Source organism: Myzus persicae, unplaced genomic scaffold, assembly GCF_001856785.1.
Source record: "Myzus persicae strain clone G006 unplaced genomic scaffold, MPER_G0061.0, whole genome shotgun sequence".
NCBI classification, from domain to species: Eukaryota; Metazoa; Arthropoda; class Insecta; order Hemiptera; family Aphididae; genus Myzus; species Myzus persicae.
In genome coordinates this window covers 428,094-451,236 of record NW_019101513.1, presented here as the reverse complement: position 1 = coordinate 451,236, position 23,143 = coordinate 428,094, and the positions used below count along the sequence as shown (strand labels likewise).

Below are 23,143 nucleotides of genomic sequence, written 5' to 3'. Positions count from 1 at the left end.
ACGGATCACGAGAGCACATGCAGTTGCATCCCTTGCTAACCTATCTGGGCGCCACTGCCTACCAATACAAAAACAATGTGTGTTAGTCGTGTATCTGTATGGTGGCTCCTGTAAATGTACTGATTTTCTCCTAAAACTTATAATGATTAATGATGGTTGGTGTGTGCCAGGTGGTAAATCTCAGGATTTGACCCCTGTAAAAATAAAACTATTTGTTCCACTGGCTAAAGAGTATTTGATCAATTTGCATATACCTATTTACATTACTTATAACTTATAAGTCATCCAACACAAATTAATTGAAATAAAAATAATAAACTTCATAGTTCTATCGACTACAGAATTATTGATTGTAAAATGAAACTATTCAATTTTGACATGTTATTTTAATACTTGTCTATGCATAGATCCTACTTCATATTAATTATAAATGTTTTCAATGACATTGAAACCTGGATAAATTGAATCGGTCGTATGGAAAAAATTTTATGTATTGACACCCCAGATATTCTTTGGAATTATCAAAAATTCGAGTTATAAAGTTTGAGCTGTCAATCTTCCATTTTATTAGTATCAAAGACAACATATAAATGTGATTTGTAAAAAATCAAATTTTTTTAGTTATATTATGAATTATAGATACTTATAATGGATAAACTGTTAAGTTTAATGAACATCAGTGAACAATATCCATACAGAACTCTTTTATGAGATTTTTATGTAAATAAATTTCTGGACTTTTTGTTTTCTTTAGATTCTGAGAGAAGCGACAAATAATTTATGGGTTTTATACAATAATATTATTTTAAGTCAAATTTTTTTTGGTGTCAGTAAACTCACCTTATGGAGCAGTGAAAACTTAAAATCGGGTAAGTAAGTAGCGCTATGTTGTACTTTAGGTGTCGAAGTCATTGTAATGGATGTGCTAAATTTGAATTCAATAATCATTGTAAACAAAAAACAATCCTGGGCAAAAGCGATGTGTTAGCCTATAATATTACTAAATCAATTGTATGTTATTATTGTGATTCAAGTAATTTATTTTACTATTAGGCATTAGTAGTACAGTCTACAGTAGATTGAATTCATTTTTTTCAAAAATATTGAATTTGAAAATGTCATCATGTGTAATGTGTATACAATATAATAATATAAGTAAATGTCAAATTTCTATAAATAGCACAACACGATGATCAAAATATCATGTTCAGAAAAATAATGGTAATAAACATTTGGTGAAAATTGCATGTATCCTACGTACTACGGTTAATAGTTGTTGAGTTTAAACAGTTTGTTAATAATTAACAGGTGCATAAGAAATAACATATTATAAACATTTAGTGAAAATTTCATGAATCTACGGTTATTATTTTCAGAATTGAATTATAACTAAAATCGATTTTTCATAGAAAATCTCAGATTTTCTTAATTTTTAGTTTTTTTTTCTGGTGGTTTTTATAACTAGCTATTAGGACCCTTTTACTTTTTACCCTGCAGAGTACCAATTAGATTAACTTTCCTATCAGAAAAATAGCTGAAATAAAAAATCGAAGGGCTGTCATATAGTATGCGGTTTAATAAATTAAAAATATCATAATATTATAGCATAATTATTGAAGTAGTAATGTCTAGTAAAAAATTAATAATTAAAATATTGTTGTCAATGAATATAAATAAATATAATATAATACGTTTTACAAAAACTTCCGCCATATCTCTTAAAAATGCATTAAATAAATCTGATTTATTTATTCCTCGCCACCATGTTTCCATGAGATACCTGCAATAATATGTATAATTTAATATTACATTAAATTTATTTATATCAGGACTTGTACCACACATATTTTTAACTATTTTTAAGCGTAATGGTCTCCATAAACTTTCGATCCTCTGAGTGTGCGCTTGTGTTAGTGGATCAACAAAATTTTCGCTGTGGTTAACTGTATTATGCGTAAAACCATAGTGGGCGATCCCATTATACCCTGGCCATCCATTAGAGTGTGTAATAGAACCCAATACAACCTCTCTTTTAATAATGTCATATTGTCATGTAAAGTTTGCTTGTCCCGCTTTTCGACAACAAAATATCGTGCCTCACTATAGTCGCATAATCCAAACACCCAAGGACCATCCATTCGTCTACCATAATTTCTTTTACCATGTTCGTCTTCGATGTTTTCACTCGGCAAATCTGCAAGTCGATATCGACCTTTAACAACTTAATGATGATTTATAATATTTTATAATTAATATTCAATGTAAAATTGTATTTTATTACGTATTCAATTATACAATTATAAAATAGAAATTACCTTTATGATTTTTTCTGGATCCTCTTAGCAAACATTCGTCGACTTGTATGATGACATCAGGTCTTCCAAATTTATTACGTTTTTCGAACATTTTTAGTGGTATATCCCGACACAAATTCATCCAGTCACATACGGTGTTGGACGATCTTCCAGTTAAAGACATGATGGTTTTATTGGATAAACCTTGAGTAGTTGAGTCCAGTATTAGAACACTAGTTTTAACTGTTGACTGAGGCTTAGTCCACTATTTAGGCGACCATTGTTGTCAATATAAGTCCAAAAAGCATTATCTTTCCTATCTAATAGTATAAATATTAGTAGTATAATTATTATTAATAGAATAATTTTCTCACCTTAAGCTTTGTGTTGTTTGACATCCCTTTCTCTTACAACATAAAACTCTCCTTTCCTTACCTCTCTCCTTACGTAGATATAAATTCATAGCACTTCCACACTTAATACATTCGGCATTTTCATTATTTTCCACAAGATTTTTGCTAATTAAAAAATATTTTGTTGATTCGTCACTACTAATTTTTGAATAAAAATCTTTTGCCAACATATTGGGTGTATAAAATATGGTGTTAAAATGTGGTGTCGCGCAATAAATGACATACTGAGCTATTGAGCCAATACTTTTACAAAATGTTGAAGTATTGTTATACGTGTATAATGCAATTAAGATAAAGTATGTCTAAAAGATTCAAGTGTATCTACCTATTAAAAATAAACTTAAGCCTATGTAAAAACCGCAGGTAGACCGCATCCTATAGCAGCCGGTAGAACGCATTTGCCGGTAGATCGCATACTATATGACAGCCAATCGAAGCATTTTTATTGCCATAAAATGGTGAGTGGTGACAGATCCAGAAAAAATACACCATTGTAAAATCAATCAATACATTCGTTGCTCCTCTCAGGATCTAAAATGTTTCAATTTTTAATTTTAAAGGTGGTTTTTTCTACAAAATTAGGTCTAGTTGGAACTTTGGTTTTTTTGTAAAAAAAAAATTATTCTTAAAAATAAATGGGAGAAATAAAAGATCGAGCAAGAAGGAAACCACTCTACTGCATCGTGTAGTATGTGATGAATGTGTGTTTTATTGAGTAGGTAACTGTTATGACGCAGAATAGATAAATGACTTATGGAATATGGATGTGATAACTTTGTATTCATTGATAAATCATTGAATATGATAAATGATTTTAGTCTGAGATCATATGTTAGCTTATACATATTACTAACTGTATATCTAATATAAAAAATCTTCACAATATGAAAAATGTTTGTTACCGAACTCCTCCGAAAAAGCTGGACCGATTTTCATGACATCTTGTGTGTATATTAAGCAGGTCTCAGAGAGTGATATAAACTATTTTTCATATTCCTAGGTGTAAAGGGTGGCTCACACAAAATACTTTTTAATATTTAACGTGTAAATTGAATAATAATAATACTACTCACCGACTACCGAGCGTACAACACTATATGGTTACCGAATATTTGTATCAATATAAAAAATAAAAATAAAATAAAATACATGCAATTGACATAAAAGAAAAGCATTGTAGGTACGAATATTAGGAGTTTTGGTAAGTTTTGATGGAATATTTTTGTTTTTGAAAATGACAGCAATTAGACATACAAACTTAAGTCGCGGAACTCGAAATGCTACCAGTCAAAGATGTACAGTATCAAGTATAACACATCATTTGACGGATGAAAAGGTTAGGTTCACGGATTAATATACTTATATAGTTATATATTAATCCGTGGTCAGGTATCAGGTTGCAGGTTACTGGAAACCCGCAAGCTGCCGTGCCATTGCCATACCTACAATGTACAAGTTTATTTTAATTAATAACTTATTTTCTTAATTCTTTTGGTGGAAATTTGTATTTTTTTTTGTTTTTTGGTTGCCAATGGTTAATCGAGCAGAACAGGTTTAAGCATGCATCAAATTGAATCCTCGCACATTGCCTACCGAGGAGGATGAGTTGCACTTATAACCGCTCATCGGTGTGCCCACAATCAAAATAAAAAATAAAATAAAGACAAAACATATTAATATATTATTCATATAACCGTATAGAATCTTTTTACCACCACTAACCACTTCGACCATATTTTGTAGGTCACGGACCACTACAATTTTATGAAAACTAGGAAGACCTTTTTTTTTGCTCCTTAACAAGAATACACAAAAATGTCTATGTACTCTGATACCTACACACTTATAAAAGTGGAAAATACTTTTCGGTCGTCGGCAGCAACAACGATATGATAACCGTATAATATACGGTTCCTCAATAAGTCGTAATGTTTTTGGCTATAAATACTTTGTCATAGAAATCGAAGAAAAAATCTATAGTACCACCTATGACTGGCCCACGAACCACCAGTTGGGGAACACTGATATAGATAGTAGTATAGTATGCAGTATGCACCTAGCGGGGTCTGCAATCCACCTGTGGTGGATTGCGTATACCTGATAATATAATATTCGCATTATCACCAGTGGTGTATTGGTAAATATATTTATGGGTATACGCACTAATAAAATATGTATAATCTACCAAAAAAAAATTTTCTCGCTTCGCTCGTAGTCAATAATCATTACAATAATTAGGTGACTTAATCTCTTATATTATATTATTTTTATTTTATTTCTTTATTAAATTTTCAGTATTTTTACTAATATAATAATATTAAAATTAACACTGATCATCAATGGAACCGACTAGTATTCATTCTTCTTTGTCAAACGATACTACGATAAGTACAATAAGTCGTAAACTCGAATAGCAAGATTCAAGAAGGAAAATACCCATTATTGCAGTAACAATAATTTATAAATAAATCTATAAATAAACACCATAAACCATTTAATTGGCCATAGCCTGATAAACACTTAATAACATCAGTGGTTACAAAAACATAACATCGCAAGAAACACATTTGCCGCGCGTTATAATTTATAAATGACATAATACAGGTTGAGAACCATGGACTGAGCATTCATACTCCATATTGGTAATATTACATAATATTTTAATAACATCTATTTTTCAAAATGTTATTAATAAATTTAATTTAAAATTCATTATTATATTAAAATAACAATTTTTCCTATGAATAATTGGTTTTCGAGTTATTTTAAGAGCGTATACCCGTAAAATGATATTTTACATTGGGTATACGCTGAAAATCGAAAATCTGCTGACGGGTATACGGCGTATACCCGCGTATCCGTACCAATACACCACTGATTATCACCATTAGGCATCAAGTCTCTTATATAGATATGGTATTTTTAACGAGCAACGAAGTGCCCGGGATCAGCTAGTTGTATTATGTATTCATATTGCTATTATATAGAATTATAGTTTTTACTGTTATAGTATTACGGTAGGTTGAATTAATTATTTTTTAAAACAGATTACCCAGGTATTTATTATATTATTAATTATTGTCAGGTCTGGGATATTAATGCCCTAAAAGTGCATTTATGCCCTAAATTTTGATTTGAATGTTATTAATATACATTTTAAAAGATTGTAAAAAAGTTGTACACACAGCTCTGATCGTTTTGGTTTTCTTTAATCTAGAAACACTACTTTTTTCCTATCATTATTTTTTTATTATAGGTTTAGATCGTATATTTATTAACATATGCATAGTTATAGTTTGTTAAATATTTTTAAAAAATTCATGGAAAATTATGGAAAAATCATAAAATAAAATTTCAAATTCAACTTTTGGATTCAAAAAATGCCATACAAATAAAACATTGCTCTACAAAATGAAAAAATGTCCTTAAAGTTTAAAATTGTTAAAAATGCAAAATAAATCTTCTTATACTGATAAAAATTACATGAAACGAGTTAAGTTATTAGAAAAAAGTAGTGAGATTTTTATATTAATTGATATTCCCTCAAGATAAAAATATTACCCGAGTTCAGAATAGTGAATACTCTTCCAGATATTTAATTTGAATGTTGAAATATTTTAGCTATAAAAAAGGTACAATTACAACTTACTGATGAGTGATGACACTGTAGACTGTACGTACTATGCCACTACACATTACATTATAAATGTTTATCCAAGCATCAACGTAAGTTCGACCCAGTGGAGGGCTATTTTAACACAATAGGGGCGAGGATTTTAGTTTAGCTATCACCCAATATTTTATCAAAAAAAATAGCAATAAATATTTTTTACAAACAATTTATATGTATATACGTATCGTTAACATAAAATATACGTTTAATACTTATCAAATCTACATTTAGAAGTAATTTCGACCAACCAATAATCAATATATATAATCAACGTAGAATAAACGTAATTTTATCGCGAAAAATGTATGAATATTTATATACGTATTGTTAACGTAAAATCAACATAATTCATCATTTCATCACATATTATACGAATATTATGCGAATAATAACCAGGTAGGTATATACAAACACCAAAGTTATCCTTATTATTATAGTTATTATACACGTAGATCATACGTGCCATGTTCACAGGGATATATTCATTTTTGACAAAAAAAAAATACATTTGAAAAGTCATCGTGTATAAAATATAATAATATACTTTAAAAGTTGCAAGTGCCCACGTTTAATATTTTTTATTTACAACAAAATAACATAAATCGTTATTTAATATGTAATTTCGACCACAGCATTTGAACATAAAAAAACTAAAAAAAAAAAACTGTCTAATCATATTTATAGATTCTTTGGCTACAGAATAATCTACTTGCACTGAACCTTGTTTTGCATTTTCAACCCTTAAATATAAAAGTAAAAAATTTAAAAAATTTAAATCTATACGATATTGTTTGGACATTTTGAATGATATGAATGTTGTCAAAATTTGAACTATAAATGCTTATAACAAAAAAAAAGTGTCGATGTGTTTTTAATATTTTTCAACTGAAATTGTAAATATATATTAGGAGCCTTATAATAAATGTACATGCTTTTTGACCGACAGAAAATATCAGTAATTAGCACAAAACGAGTAAAAATATTTTATCAAATACATGGATTGATAATACAAACATATGGTGTGAATTTCAGTTATTTGTTTTTGAATTACGACAAAAAAGAAAATCACATTATGAGTAATGGAGTGAATATCCAATGTTTTAAAAATTTCAATTTCAAACACTCATAAAACTTTAATCTGACTTTCCGGTAGATTTTTTTTTTATATAAAGTTAGACAAACTTATAAAGAATCTTGTATTCAATTTTTAAATCATAGATGTAAAAAGAAAATTTTTATTTAATTTCTAACCCAAAATAATTTGCGAATTTTCACGATTTTTTCGAATTTTGTCGAAATTCCTAATTCAAACGGTCGTATAAAATATTGTGGATTTACGCTCAACTCTTTTTATAATTTCCACTAAAAACAACTTACGAGAAACCTTGTATAACATTTTCAGTTTTTTTTTGACTGAGTGTAAATTATTTAATCGATATTAGTTAAAAAAAAAACAAATAATATTCGAAAATTTCAAATGCTTCTAAATAGTTTAACACACGTCAAAATACTCTGAAAATTCTATGTCGTATAGAAAACGCAGATACAAACATTCAGTGAAAATTTCATGTATCTTTTATTTTAGAGTTACATCAAAAACCAAAATCGGTTTTGTTGAAAACCATACTTCCGAAAAAATTTCCGTTTTTCCTCAATTTTTTGTCTGTTTTTCTAGCCGCTTTTAAAAACTATTGAGCATTTTTACTGTTGACCCCCCAAAGTACTAACTAGAATAAATTTCTTACCTATAAATCGTTGTTGAAAAAAATCAAAGCACTTTTACTTTTCAAAAACTTGATGACAGTGACAAAAAAAATTTACCGTAGACATTTAAAATTTACATCAAATGTTTATTTCATCAATTCATATACTTGACAAAATTTAAAAAATATTTTGACTCGTTTTAAGCTGTTGACGTAAATTTTCAATTTTCATTTTTTTAAATTTTTTTCTCTATAAATGTCAATATAATTTTATTGGTTGGATCAAAAAGTATGAAAATGTAATACAAGATTCTTCATAACTTGTTACAATAGCAGTTGAAAAATATTAAAAACACGTTGATAATATTTTTTTTAAAAATAATTTACTGTTCAAATTTGGCAATTTTTATAGCTAAGAATTGGAAATTTAAAACAAGGTTCCACAGTTTTTTCCGTAACTAATATATCTAAAAATATATGAATTATTATTAATGTTATTATTTACAAACATTTTAAGTTCAAGTTTAGACTAAATTGCATATTAATACAAAGAATAACATTTATAATTTGTTGTAATTCTGTTCCGAAACAGTCCAATTTTACATAGGTACATTTAATATTTTTCTAGCATCACTGGTAATTTAAGAATAATATTAATTCAACTTACCGGCTTCTATATTAATAATAATAGTAATAACAATATAAAATACCTATCCTAAGCTGACATACCGTCTCCGCTCAAAATCGTTTTTCGTATACAATGATTTGATATCATTGAATTCATATTTAAATAATTTAATACCAATAATACCATCCATTACAGCGACGTGACGTCTTATTATAGCACAGCGACATACACTTACCCGCTTTTTTTGAATTGTTATTACTTATGCCAAAAAAATAAACTCATAATATATCATGACTACGAGTTAAGATAGGGGTATTCGTGGTTCGTGATATTCATACTATTTTATAGATCTTATACAAGTTTAAGGTCTATGGCATAGAGTAAGAATATGTAGGTCTATAGTGATATTAATCATAAATAATATAAGAATTTTATATCCACGGTCTTAGATTATATCACAGACTAAAGTCTATATTCCTTAGATCATATACTATATTATATAGTATATGATCTAAGATATATTCTTGGTTCGTGAATGAAATTGTTCTATGATGATATTAAATATTGATATATGTTATCAGAGTTATCTGTTTTCTATGATCACGTCTCTGATTAAATATGTTATCACAATGAACGCTTATCACTGACCACTAACCGCATTATCCTACTCTTTGACCAGACGATTGTGACGTGTTTAGCGTGGAATAGATTAAATGATAATGATTTGGTTTTGGCCCAAAAATTCAATTGCCGGAACGTCTCTCGTGAGTCGTGAAAGGTTATTGTGTTCTAAGGTCAAGGTTTTTCTTCTTATGACCTCATGATTGACTAATTTTCGTACGTGGTAAAAGTAGTATGGAAAGTATTAACGACGATAAAATACAGAAGACACTCGTGACACCGGGTATTGGTGGTCAGCCTACTTTCTCCAACGGAACAAAAGTAAGTCGAAATAAAAAGAAATCCTTTTCCTGTTTCGGGTTCTTTGAAGTGCACATAGTTATTACTTTTTTTTTTCGTAGGTATCGTTTCATTTTGTGACGCGAGTTGTAAGCAGTAATAGTGTAGTAGACGATAGTTACAAATGGCCCAAGCACATGGAAATCGTTTTGGGAAAAAAATTCAAATTGGAAGTCTGGGAAACTATTCTGAAATCAATGCGTGAGGGAGAAATTTCAAAATTTATTGTTCACAAAAGTGTGAGTATACCAAAACTTAAAAAAAATTATTACCAATTATTTTTCTTTAGAATTACGTATGCAGTTAATATTTTTGCATGTTACCTACTTATGCTATTTTAGAATAATATTAATGTTGAGTAAAAGTAACATTGATAGTTTATAACCTTAAATATTACTATATATATTTTTAAGTTCCTATTAAATCCTATTTTTATTAACATTTATAATGGATAATAATTATAATTATATATGATATTTATATCGACATCTAATATTTCAACACATAAAACATATTTTGATTTATTTATACTACCTTTACCTACTTAATGTTATTTATGTTTGGTACTAGCTATGGAAAATTAAAACAATAATTATTACTGAATTATTAAGAAAACTGATTTTTACTGTTCAATTATACTTTGGAATATTGAATTAAATATAAGTATTCTTAAAATAAATTATAAAATATTATAAGACATTAAGAACTCTATTCTTATGGTAATTAACTAACAACTAATGAGTATGATAAATTTCCCACTATTCTATCTATTATAAGGTTTAAAGGTACTTCTGCTTTTAATAGTACTTACCTATTTAATATTTATTATTAAATCTTTAATGATATCCACTACTTAATGTTAAATCTATTTTAGCTTAATTTTTATTATTTTTTGTGTTTACTTAACATAAAATGTTTTAATAAAAATCAGGTGTGCTTAAAAAAAAAGGGTAAATGTATTTTAATATTTGTTGTTTTCTATAAAAATTAAACTATTTAAAATTTAAAATAGAGAATTAATTTTAAACTACTTGGATACTCTATTGAAATAAATAAATAATCTTCTCATACGTTTATTTTGTATTACAATAACATTTTTTTTATCTGTACCTTTCTATTTACAGATGCAGTAAATTAAACTTAAACCAAGTATTTTCAAACTGACTATCATAATTTTATACTTATATATATATTTTTAAAATAAAAGTTTTTTATTTTAAATAATATGAACCAACTTGATTTAAAACAGGAATATCGTATATTTATGTAAAGTAAAAGAGACTACTTTTCTCATTTAGGTATAACATGAATAATAAGCAAATAATAAATGTTATAGTAAAAATGTGTGATTAATATTTGATATTAATAACTGTATTGCATGCATGATGGCAAATAACTAAATTGACATAATATTGCAATTTATTCTAACAAACAGTGATTAACTATTAAATTTGGTTTGATTATGTCTTAAATTTACTGATATCTGTATTTATTGTTATTAGAACTGTTACCTATTACATTTAACTTTTTAATTTAATAACACATTATTCAATCTTTTTATTGATGTACATATAGGTTCTTATTTTTATGTAATATGAAATATTATATAATATATCATAATTTATAATTAAATGGTTATTATGGCCATAGTTCATAAATTAAAATGTAGTATTTAATTGTGTTATAAGCAAATAAACATATATTTCATGTTATGTAATCAATCAAAATAATTAATTTTATCATAGTAATGATACTATTACCAATATTACTAATTTAATTATTATGTAATATAGACTTCTAGAAATTACATTATAATAGTTGGTAGGCATTTAAAATGTTTTATTGTAATATTGTATTGAAATGCCTAAATACATAATCATATTATAAATTAATATTAGTTTTTTTTTATTAAAACATTATGTTCTGTGTAAAATGTAAATTATTTCTATAATATAATTTCTTAATTTCTACATTTAAGGGTATGTCAGAGTATGTGTTGTCTTTGTCTTATTAACATATAACACACCGACTTTTAAGTGGTATACTTCTATCTATATTTAAAAACTAAAAGACTAAGAATTAATCAGCGATAGTTTCTCAAGAATAGATAAAACTGCTGTTCTATGTTTAGGATTTATCCTTAAATTTTCAAAGACCACTCACCAACTAGTTGTATATCAAACTCAAAGTAAACCATAAAATTTCCCATCAAACTTAAACGTAAAAATCAGGGAAGTGGGTATCAGTCTGCTGTACATTAGGTGTTGAGAGAAGTCACTGTAATGGATTTGTTAAATTTGAATTCTACGATATCAAATTATTGTATAACGATTCCGAACAAAGATTGTCTGTCAGCTTATAATATTACGTAGTACATTTTATGATATTATTGTCATTAAAGTACTTTATTTTACAATTTGGCATTAGTACTTCAGTAGCTTAAATTCATTGTTGCAGAAAAAATTATGTTTGAAAATTTTATTGTGTTTATAATATATTTTATAATTATAAATATCAATGTATGCTAAATAATATTTTTAAATTACTACAAAATATCTAAATCGTTATTCTTCATTTAAAATCTAATTTTGTTCAAATTTGAACTTAAGATATCTATAAAAAAAACTGTGTAAACTTATATATTTTTTTGATTTTTTAGTTAAGTATGAAGGACTTATGTGGAACCTTGTTTTAAATTTTCAATCCTTAGCTATACAAATTGAACAGTTTTAACTGCAAAATAATTTGCAAAATTTCAATTTGATAAATCTTGTCAACATTTGAACTTAAAATGCTTCTAAAAAAATTGTGCATATATATTTTTAATATTTTTAAACAGCTTTGTAACAATGCATTAAGAACATTGTAATACATTTTCAAAATTTTGACCCAACAAATAAAATTTTATTGACATTTATAGAAAATAAACAAAAAGTATTGAATATTTCAAATGTCTGTAGACACTTCAAAACTTCAAAATATTTTGAAAATTGTATCAAGTATAGAAAATGTTAAAATAAACATGTCTAAACATGTGTTATTTGTTTTTTAATTACAATGAAATAAGAAAATCAATCTAATAGAAATCGATGTCATAAAAAACTAATTTGAGTTTCCGGGAGACATTTTTTTTTTATAAAGATTGAAAAATTTATGAGGAATCTTATTCTTAAATTTTAGATGTATAATGACATTTTTTTAAGGAATTTAACTCAAAATATTTTTCAAGTTTTCTTAATTTTTCGTGATGGTTAAAAAAAAAACTAATACAAATCGAAAATTGCATATATGTACTTAAAAATACCACAACATGAGTAAAAATATTTTGAAAATATCATGGTGTACCACAAATTTAGTGAAAATTGCACGTATCTACTGTACATTTTTTAAGAGTTACAACAAAAACCAAAATCTATTTTGTTGATAACCGATTTTGCTTAAAAATTGCTGTTTTTCCTTAATTTTTTTTGTTTTTTCCGGCAAAAAACAACTGAGAATTTGAACCTCCTGAATGTACCAGCTAGTTTCACTTTTCCATTAGAAAAAAATTGGTGAAAATGGAGGCATTATTTTGACTGATATACACACGAAAAAAAACATTGTGAAATCAATATATTTATTGCTCCTCTAAGGATCTAAAATATTTTCTGTGTACTTTCATTAGTTTATACGTTTGAAGTCATGAGGATATAAAATGATATAATAGATATTGTAAAAATCTTACTAGAGAAGACATATAAAGTTCTTACCTTAAAGTTGATAATAATTTAATTCTAATATTACGGCTAAAACCATAACATGTAGAGACTGGTAAACATAAGTTTGTTATGTTGTCCATTTGCAAGACTGGAGACAATATAGGTGACGTCCTGTTATCAATTATTTTAATTTTATGTCGAGTAACAATAGAGTACCACAGAATAAATAAATTCTGTGATAGAACTTTAAATTACGGATTGTGTTAGTGAAATTAAATATAAATGTGTTGTTTGGGTTTTTGGATAACGCCTATCAATATATATTTTCTATAGAAGAAGATAAATTTACTTTCTATCTAATAACTATAATCTATCAGTAGGTCATCTAAGTATAAAAAAAATAATAATTATATTAATTTTTAATATTATTTATATGAATATTAATAAATTTTTAATTGTTGTAAATGCTGAGCTGAAACAAAGATAAATACATAGGTACTAGAGACTAGACTGATGACACTCTGCCACTTCCCTTATATTATCTAATTATTCAATGCAACCTATAATAATTTTTCAGTAAATCTTTGAGTGGATACCAAAATCTTATTAAATTGAATAACTTGTTAGTTTTTCGTATCTAATTTTTCAAAAAAAAACAAATATTAGATATCTGTGTTATTTTCGTATAATTTTTTTATCTAGCCGAACTGCTGATATTGAAATATATGTGCATACTGCCGACTACTGAGTCTTTAAATATTTTGTTTTATTAAGCAACCCGATTTTGACCGCTTTTTTTTCTGAAGCAATCTTCTTTAAACAATGACCCATTTTACGCGAAATTAAAGTCTGTTTGTATAATGTTGTTCATGTGTCGAAAACAAATGAATTTTTCGAAACAAAGTTATTGGTAAATATAAGTAGAATTGTAGGAACATTAGACATGTTGACGAATAGTTTGATTAATTAGAACATTTTTGTTTTTTCATGATAAATGGAACAATGTTAAGCGTGGTTTGATAATATAAGGTAATATTTATTGTGTGGTTGTATTTTTACAGGATTCATAAATAACAATTATTTTTGAGAGGGCCATCATCAGTTAAATATATTTATTTCCTTACACGCCTATAATATAGTTGAACCATTTCTTTGCATTTCACTCATTGTGAAATTGTTAAAATTAAGGTATTTTATTATAGAAATTATTGTCATAGAGAATAAAATTATCCGTTTTGTTTTTGTCAGAATTTTTTTTTAGTAATACTTATTATAAAAAATAAAAAACTTTAAAAATTTGAAGATTATCTAATTATAATTATAACTTTAAAAGTCAAGATACTAAAAAAAAGCTTACGACCAAACAGACAATATTACTCTTTATAATTATTGTAAATGATGTATTATAATTTAAAATAATAGACTATGATACTTTAATTTTAGTAATCAACAATCACAAATAGTTAAATACGGAAAGATGTTTTTAATAATATCTTCGTTTGTATAAGACAGGGAAATGTACTGATGCTCCGCGACCTCTTAAGTGTACATTATTTTCACCTAAATAGTTTATGTTAATAATTCACGAAGGTCATTATCAACAGTTTTTTGTGTAGTATGTACAACATATTTGATAGTTTATTGAAATGAGAGCAGGATAAACTAATAAAATATAAGTCATATCAAAAATAGTATACTGCCAAACCAGTGGTGAATAAATGTACCTATTTTAGTTTCACATATTAATTATAAAAATAATTTGTTACCCTTTTGGTGGTTTTTAGCAGTGGTCGGGACGCTACTGTTTTTTTGCAGCACGCTAACGCTACTGCTACTCCCCCCCAAAAGTAGCTCGCTATCGCTAAAGCTACTTTGTTTTTAAATTTAGTGCGCTACTTTTAACGCTATTGTTTAAATGTAGCGCGCTACTTTTTCGCTACATTTTTTTGATTTATTTATATAATATTCACTTGAGTAATTGGTCATTATTTGTTAATTCCTACCACTACTTTCTTGTATTTTTGGAAGACAGGTTTATTCAATGTATTTTATGTATTTTTGTAACAAAAATCAAAACAAATAAAAACGTTTTATTGAAAATTGCCAATAATTAGTAGTTTGTACTGATTAGACATTCGGTCACTGGGAGAAAAGACTTCACACAGTAAGGGGATGAGTGATTACTGATTACAAAGAATTTTGATTTGCTAAACATTTTTTTTTTTTAAAGTTGATGGCAAGCATGGATCTAGAACATCTTACGTTCCGCTGTATAGTGTAAGTGTCAAGTGGACTTTGTCGTTGAGTAGGTCATTGTGATGGAAGTGTTAAATCTGAATTCAGTGATACAAAGAATCTAAAACACTGTTACCTAACATTGTAATAATGCACTTATGATTATAGTCTTATCTATAATCTATGATTGCTGATTAGTCCGGTCCGTGTTAAACCCGAAAAAATCAAAAATACACTCATCTAGTCATCTTAATTAAATAAATAAACATACACCATAATATTTAATTTTCATGAAATAGGTTAGAAGTAGCGATAGAATAATGAACATTTTCGCTACACTAACCGTAAATTTCTAGCGCGCTATAGTATTTCGCTACATTACTTATACTGTAGTGACGCTATGTTAATCGCTACAGCTAAAGTAGCGTGCTACTGTAGCGTCGCTACAATTAGCGCGCTACTCCCGACCACTGGTTTTTAGAAACTTACTTATACTTTGTGGAGTCATTAGATATATAAAATAATATTTACGTTTTATAACTTTAAGAAGTTAAAGGAACACCTCCAAGAGGTCAACAAGACCCTTAGAGGTAGAATTTTATCGGTTATGAACCTGTGTAACAGTGTTGGTATTTGTGGTTATGTAATATGTAATTAAAATTTTTTTGCAAAAGTTTCCGATATAGTCAGCCAAGGATTTTGAGCAAAAACACAAATACAATGTACATCTGTAGTTTACATATGTTGAGGGGCCCCCAACATGCTCGCCACGCAAGGCTCCCCAGAAGGCTGGAACCGTACCCCTGTTAACATTTTTTTGTCTGTAGGTACAGAATGAATAAAAAATGTAAAAGACTTGAATTTCCGTAAATGGCTTATGTGAGTAATTCTCACTATAATTACTATCTTTTAACTTACAATCCAAATGTGAGAACCTAAATGTAAAACCCAGATACCTAGAATCCTAGATAGACAGATTGACATAGATAGTTAACAAAAGAGTCAAACATATCGAAAAAATCTTAAAGTAATTAATTTGGAAACATTTTAACCTTAAAGTTTATCTTAAGGTGGTCAGAACCATTACTCAAAGTCTCAAAGGTTATTGATCGATGAAATTGATTAATATTCATTGATGAGTAAGTGTTAAGCGTATTTAATGTAATTATTTTATAAGTATTAAGTACCAACTACTAATATTATAGTAAATACTAAATAGTATAATTTTATAGTAAATTATCGACAACTTGATCAATTATTGTATGAACCTAGTTCTCGATAACTCTGAGAAGGCCTGCTCGCGAATAGTTTATAATGTTTTTTTTTTTTATTTTTCATTCATTTTTGTTATTATTGGTTCATATTACTACTATCAAGCAATAAAATATTAAATTATGCTTTTTTTGTTACTGTACTCTTGCACAGTCAGAGTATATTAAAAGGATTTATATCTTTTTATCGATTGATTATCAGGGGATAGCTATAATATACTTGATAGTTGAGTTGGCTGAACATCAAAGGCGGTATATAGTTTAACATTAGTCTAACGTCACCCTTTGGATCAGTAAAAATGCTTTGTTCTTAAAATTTGAGGGTAGTATGGTTTCAGATACCAAAGTGGATATAATTGGTATTTTTAGGAGTCAAAGGTAAAAACTACTGTTCCTAATAATCGGGGACAATATTTACAAAAAATTGATTTTACATTTTTATTGAAAAAAAAAAATTTTTCACCTAGGTATATCAGCATTTTCTAAACATAATATATTTTTCAAAAAATTTGTCTCTTTTTGTCCTATTTTGGTATATAGATATTTTACATTTTAGAGTTTTTTTTTATATTTTTATAAGTGTTGATGGACATCGGTGATAATGTTTACATTTTTATGATTTTTTCAATTGATGTATGATACCATTCCTGGTTATTTGAAAATGGAAATCAGCGAGGTTTTTTGAGTTAGTATTGATAAATGTCTTTGCTTTGACAAAAAGTTTGAAACTTGAGTACAAAGATTTGCAATTTAAAAATAATTTTTCAGATTATTTTGTAGTTGTAAATATATACGATTTTCAATTTCAATAGTTTAGTCTTGAAAATGTAATGGGTGACTTATAAGTTAATATCGGCTGGTAATATCATTATTATTTTCATTATTTTAAATTCCATTTGTTTTTAGGAAAAATTAGAATAATCTGCCGTATGCAGTTTAATATACAATACAATATCCGTAAGAAAATATAGGCTGATAAACTTGCACAGTTGAGAATCATCGTTTATGTACAAACTGCAATGATGTATTTTTGTTATAACATTTTCTATTATAAATTGGTAGATTTTGTATATTATGCTTTGTAAATTTTCGCTGTTCTATTATTAATTAGGTATATAATACTAAATTATTTGTTTATAACGTTAGTATAGACTATAGATAAACGGAGAACACGGTAACAATTTATATTAAGAGCAATGATTGACTCGATGGTCAAAAATTTAATTTCGTTTTACTATGTCATTAAAAAGATGTACAAATCAAGAATTAATAAAAAATTATGTTATGTTATGGTCAACTTAATTAAAATTTCTAAAATATTATGTTATAAATAATATTATAAACTACTCACCGAAAAAAAATTAATTTGGTTTGATAAATGAATCATCCGGTATATTTTATTCTAGCGTAATAAAATGTTATACTTTAGTTGTATACAAGTTTGATATATACAATACATTTACTTCAGTGTAGCCGCAGCTTAATTGTAGTGCATCTACTAAAATATGTACATGATCATAGAATTTATTATTGTATACTGTCTTCTTCTACTCGCGATTCATTTTTTCGTGCACTTTACATCTAAAGTTCAAACCGTGCACATATCTAATTTTCTTTAGTGAGTTTTCAGTACCTCAACAATTTACTCTCTGAATACAGAGCTATTAACTAAATAATCAAGTATGTTTGCATTATAAATTTAATTCATATTTAAAATTAATATTAAATATAATAATAAAAGTGTATTAATATTAAAGTGTAGTTTTTGAAATTGTAAATATATGTATTGGTTGGTAAGAAAGTTTAGCAGCATTAATAATTGTATGTATAGAGAACAACTACGCTACATCCAATATTTTTTCGAAGTTTGATATCTAGGAAATAATTGCGTAAATAAACAAAACAAAGTCATTAAATATTTTTAACTAGTTAAAATACTCCTACTTAAGTTTAATCAGTACTTCGTTAAAAAATTAAAATGTATATCCATCGTAGGTTTATAATTCTATTATAGGACCTTTAAATTATATTATTAGGTAATGTGTATCGTTTATACTATAATACAATTACATAACTTCGTTTCAAAAAGTATTGAGAATATAAACTAATTTATGTAATACATGCAGTAATATTTTTAAATTTTAAATTTATTATTTTTATCATAATTATAAATATATACATCTATCGATAAAACAGAGAAAGAGTTAATAGTTCGAGGTCATTTCCTCAGAAATTATCCAACCGTCCAAAACATACTGTAAAATTTACTTTTATTTTTTTTCATAAATACACAACTTTTAATATCTATTATAATACAATTATGTGCATTATTAAAATCCATATCTCTATTCTCTACTTTATAATATATTGTTTTAATATTTATATTGTATTACATAAAATTCGAAGTATTTTTTTTTTTAAATCTATAATTTACTAATTTAGTTTAGCCGTACAATGACTAACTTGACTTTTTAAATAAGAACGTATGTTGTAATTATATAAATGACTAACTGATTAAATGATTCATAAAATATTCCTTCATATTATGAAGCTAATGTCAAGTTATGGCTTATAATTTTTAGTATTCTCTTAGTTTTTTTTTATTTACTACAAAAGCTTTTCTATTTGTAAGATGATATAATTTACGCGACATTACATACATTATCTTCTAGATTGAGAAGACCATTCATTAAAATAGCACCTCATACATAAATTGAAATAATAACTTTCTAAAATTATTCGATGCTTTAGTACTGTTATTTTATGCTTATTGTAATTAACTAAATACCAATACAAAGTCTTGAATAGCTATACATTTTTATTTTTATTTAATATTTATCAAACACATTATATTAATTCCCTGTTAATTTTTAAATATATTCTTCTACAAGTATAAAATCGAAGTTAGTTCATCAATGAATACTGAATAATATTAACATATTTTAATGTATTGTGTTCGTATTCTGCCGCTATTGAAACTTATTATAGATTCTGGTTCTATAAAATATACAATAAACATTGTATGGTTGTACCTATCTAAAAATATAGGTGATAAATTATATTTTACATGATAAAAGAAACAAATTCTCATAGTATTGTGTACATACTATACGGTTTGAATATTTTAAACATTAAGAATGCTGAGATGTTTGCTTTAGGCTTACAAATATAAATGTATAACTGCAATGGTTGTGAAATATGTGTGTATTAAAATGTCCTTAAAGTGGTTTTCTTTTTTTTTCAAATAAGTGATCAGTGGTTTGTAGTGATTGTTCTTATTAAAGTTTATTTTTGTTTTGTTTTGTTTTAATGAACAGGTAAATTAAGATTCCAAACAATTTTTTTTTATCATGGACCATTGGCCAAAAGATGTTGGAATACGCGCTATTCATTTCGTCATACCGTCGTTGTACGTCGATCAAACTGATTTGGAACAGTATGATCAAGTGTCAGAAGGAAAATACACCGTTGGTTTGGGCCAAAAGCAAATGGGATTTTGCACAGACCTCGAAGACGTGAACTCACTGTGCCTGACGGCAGTCAGTCAGCTAATAGAAAACAACGGCATTAGCTATTCGGACATAGGTCGCCTGGAGGTAGGCACCGAGACCATAATCGACAAGTCTAAAAGCGTGAAAACGGTTTTAATGAAGTTGTTTGAGCCGAGTGGCAATTTCCAGGTCGAGGGTATCGACACGACGAACGCCTGTTACGGGGGGACGGCGGCCTTGTTCAACGCCCTGTCTTGGATGGAGTCGAGCGCGTGGGACGGTAGGCTAGCCGTTGTAGTGGCGGCTGACATTGCTATCTACGCCAAAGGCAACGCTCGACCTACGGGTGGCGCCGGTGCCGTCGCTATGTTGATAGGACCGAACGCTTCGTTGGTGATCGAGAGGGGTCTCCGAGGCACGTACATGAACCACGCGTACGATTTCTTCAAGCCCGACTTGACGTCCGAGTACCCAGTGGTGGACGGTAAACTGTCCATCGAGTGTTACCTGAACGCCCTGGACCAATGCTACAAGTCCTATCTGAGCAAGTGCGATGGCGGCGGCGCCAACGTCGACCTGAACGGGTTCGATTCGTTCGTGTTTCACACGCCGTACTGCAAACTGGTGCAGAAGTCCCTGGCCCGGTTGTACCTGAATGATTTCGTGAACAGCGACGCCAAGGAGAAGGACTACCCGGGCTTGGGACAGTACAAGGATGTGCACTTGCCATCCACGTTTTTCGATCGGGACATTGAGAAGACGTTCATGGAGCGCAGCAAGACCGTTTATGAGGACAAGACCAAGCCGTCGCTGTTGCTAGCGTCACGCGTCGGAAACATGTACACGGCGTCCGTGTACAGCGGACTGGTATCGTATCTGGTGTCGTTGCCACCTGAACACCTACCTGGCAAGAAAATTGGCGTGTTCTCTTACGGTTCCGGTTTGGCGTCGTCTATGTTCTCGATCAGGGTCGTTGACAACGATTTGCAGAGTCTGATAGGCAATATGAAGAAGGGCATGGACCGCCTGGAGGAACGGAAACGCCTCACACCTGAACAGTTCACGGAAGTGTTAGACGTCCGGCAAAAGTCTTTACACCAAGCGCCCTACACTCCGGTCAGCAACAAGGACCAGCTGTTCCCTGGAACGTGGTACTTGTCCAGTATCGATGAAATGCACAGACGATATTACGAGAGAAAAGAATAGTGGTCGTCGTAAAACGTCTATATAGCTATAATATAATACGTATTTATATTTCTTCGGTGAAAATGTATTATTTATCGGTGGCCGATAAATATATAAATAGTGTCATTTCCTGTACATCAAGCGAATAATGATTAGTGTTGGTACTTTTTAAAATGCATAGTTAATTTTAAGTGAAATTCTTTGTACTCGTTTAGATATCGTATTGGTTTATATTTTTTTTTATACATAATATGCATGTATATATTATATATAGAGGATTTATGTATTTATTTTGCATTAATATGGTATTTTCCATTATTATTATACTCTTGGTGTGTGGGTTTTTTCGACAATAATTTTAATAATTTTAAGTCGTTGTTGAAGTGGTGCTGCTGATTGTTAATTTTTTTTAAAATTATAGACATGACAAATTTAATATTTTTCTTTTAATATTGTAAATTATGCCTTATTTAAAAGATTATTCACAGGTTTAAAAATTAAGTACATTTATATATTTTCATCAAAATGTTAAATAAATATATTTTAGCGGGCAAACATTTTGATTTTAAATTTGTATTAATTACGGTCTTTTTTATCTTTATAATTCCATGAAAAAATAAATAAATTTGATTGTATTAAATGAAAGTACATACCTACCTAAAAAATAAATTTTATTACCATAGGTATCTAATGAATCATGATACATTTTAATACAAGCAATAAGCATACAGAATGTTCAAATATTAGGCAAAACTTGGTTTGTTAAAGATATTTTTTGAATAAATTATTCAATTAAAATTTAAAACTTAAGTGTACTGTACGTGGTATTATAATATATGTTTTGGTTTACTGCAAATATGTAATTAATTGAGAAATATAATTATTTTCGATGTTTAATAGATTTAAAACTATACGAATAATGGGACGATTGCTAAATCTGTAACATTTAAACTTCTTATTGGTCATAACTCATAAGTTATAGTAGTCCCAGTCAGTTATTGTATAAACTATAACTTTATATTGTGAACCAAATATTTTACTTTTTTTAATTGAAAGTACTGCTGGTAAATGTTTTATTCAATGGTGCATGTATCTATTGCTCTTTTTATCGGGAACACTAGAGACAAAAAAATATTCTTTTATATTTTGCAGCAATATAGTACCAAACTTCAAAGCTATACTTTTGCTTGCGGAAACATGCTCTTAGTAGTACTTAAGATTTTTGATGGCTTAATGATTTCAAAAATGTTATGTACATGTTAATTTATACTAAATATGATCATAATATGATGACTATGACAATAATAATAATGACTATCATAAGTACTTAATATTTTATGGTTATATCATTTAATTGAATTTTATAGTTTAGAAGGTACATGAAATATTAGTAAAATATGTATTAATAACTTATACAAAATCAAATTATATCGTAATTGTCTTGTAAAATTATAATTGCAATACATTTTAATCTTGAATTTCAGCGAAAATTTTAGTTTTTCACTGTATTTTGTTATTTTATTTTAAGGGTGTTTTAATATTATTTGTTTTCAAATTCCGTATGCGTCATCGAGTAGAACCACTACCTAATA

The 23,143-nt window shown here is 27.9% G+C and overlaps 3 protein-coding genes across 4 annotated transcripts; 2 read left to right on the top strand and 1 right to left on the bottom strand.

Moving 5' to 3' along the window:
* Nucleotides 1-1,703: 1,703 nt before the first annotated feature.
* LOC111029406 lies at nucleotides 1,704-2,607 on the bottom strand. The gene is made up of 3 exons (XM_022308390.1): nucleotides 2,316-2,607; nucleotides 1,839-2,212; nucleotides 1,704-1,780 (listed from the first exon to the last, which is right to left on the bottom strand). The coding sequence occupies exons 1-2, from the start codon at nucleotides 2,476-2,478 to the stop codon at nucleotides 1,911-1,913; spliced, it is 465 nt and encodes a 154-aa protein (XP_022164082.1). The 5' UTR covers nucleotides 2,479-2,607; the 3' UTR covers nucleotides 1,704-1,780; nucleotides 1,839-1,910.
* Nucleotides 2,608-9,392: 6,785 nt separating this feature from the next.
* On the top strand, nucleotides 9,393-10,550 carry LOC111029371 (AH receptor-interacting protein-like). The gene is made up of 3 exons (XM_022308340.1): nucleotides 9,393-9,653; nucleotides 9,734-9,914; nucleotides 10,546-10,550. Exons 1-3 carry the CDS (start codon nucleotides 9,567-9,569, stop codon nucleotides 10,548-10,550), a joined length of 273 nt encoding a protein of 90 aa, XP_022164032.1. The 5' UTR covers nucleotides 9,393-9,566.
* On the top strand, nucleotides 9,798-22,108 carry LOC111029363 (hydroxymethylglutaryl-CoA synthase 2-like). 2 transcript variants are annotated; one of them, XM_022308330.1, is made up of 2 exons: nucleotides 9,798-9,910; nucleotides 20,193-22,108. In XM_022308330.1, exon 2 carries the CDS (start codon nucleotides 20,226-20,228, stop codon nucleotides 21,570-21,572), a length of 1,347 nt encoding a protein of 448 aa, XP_022164022.1. In that variant the 5' UTR covers nucleotides 9,798-9,910; nucleotides 20,193-20,225; the 3' UTR covers nucleotides 21,573-22,108. The 2 variants fall into 2 exon arrangements, with proteins under 2 accessions (XP_022164022.1, XP_022164023.1); XM_022308331.1 differs by lacking the exon at nucleotides 9,798-9,910 and adding an exon at nucleotides 18,367-18,555.
* The last annotated feature ends 1,035 nt before the right edge of the window (nucleotides 22,109-23,143 follow it).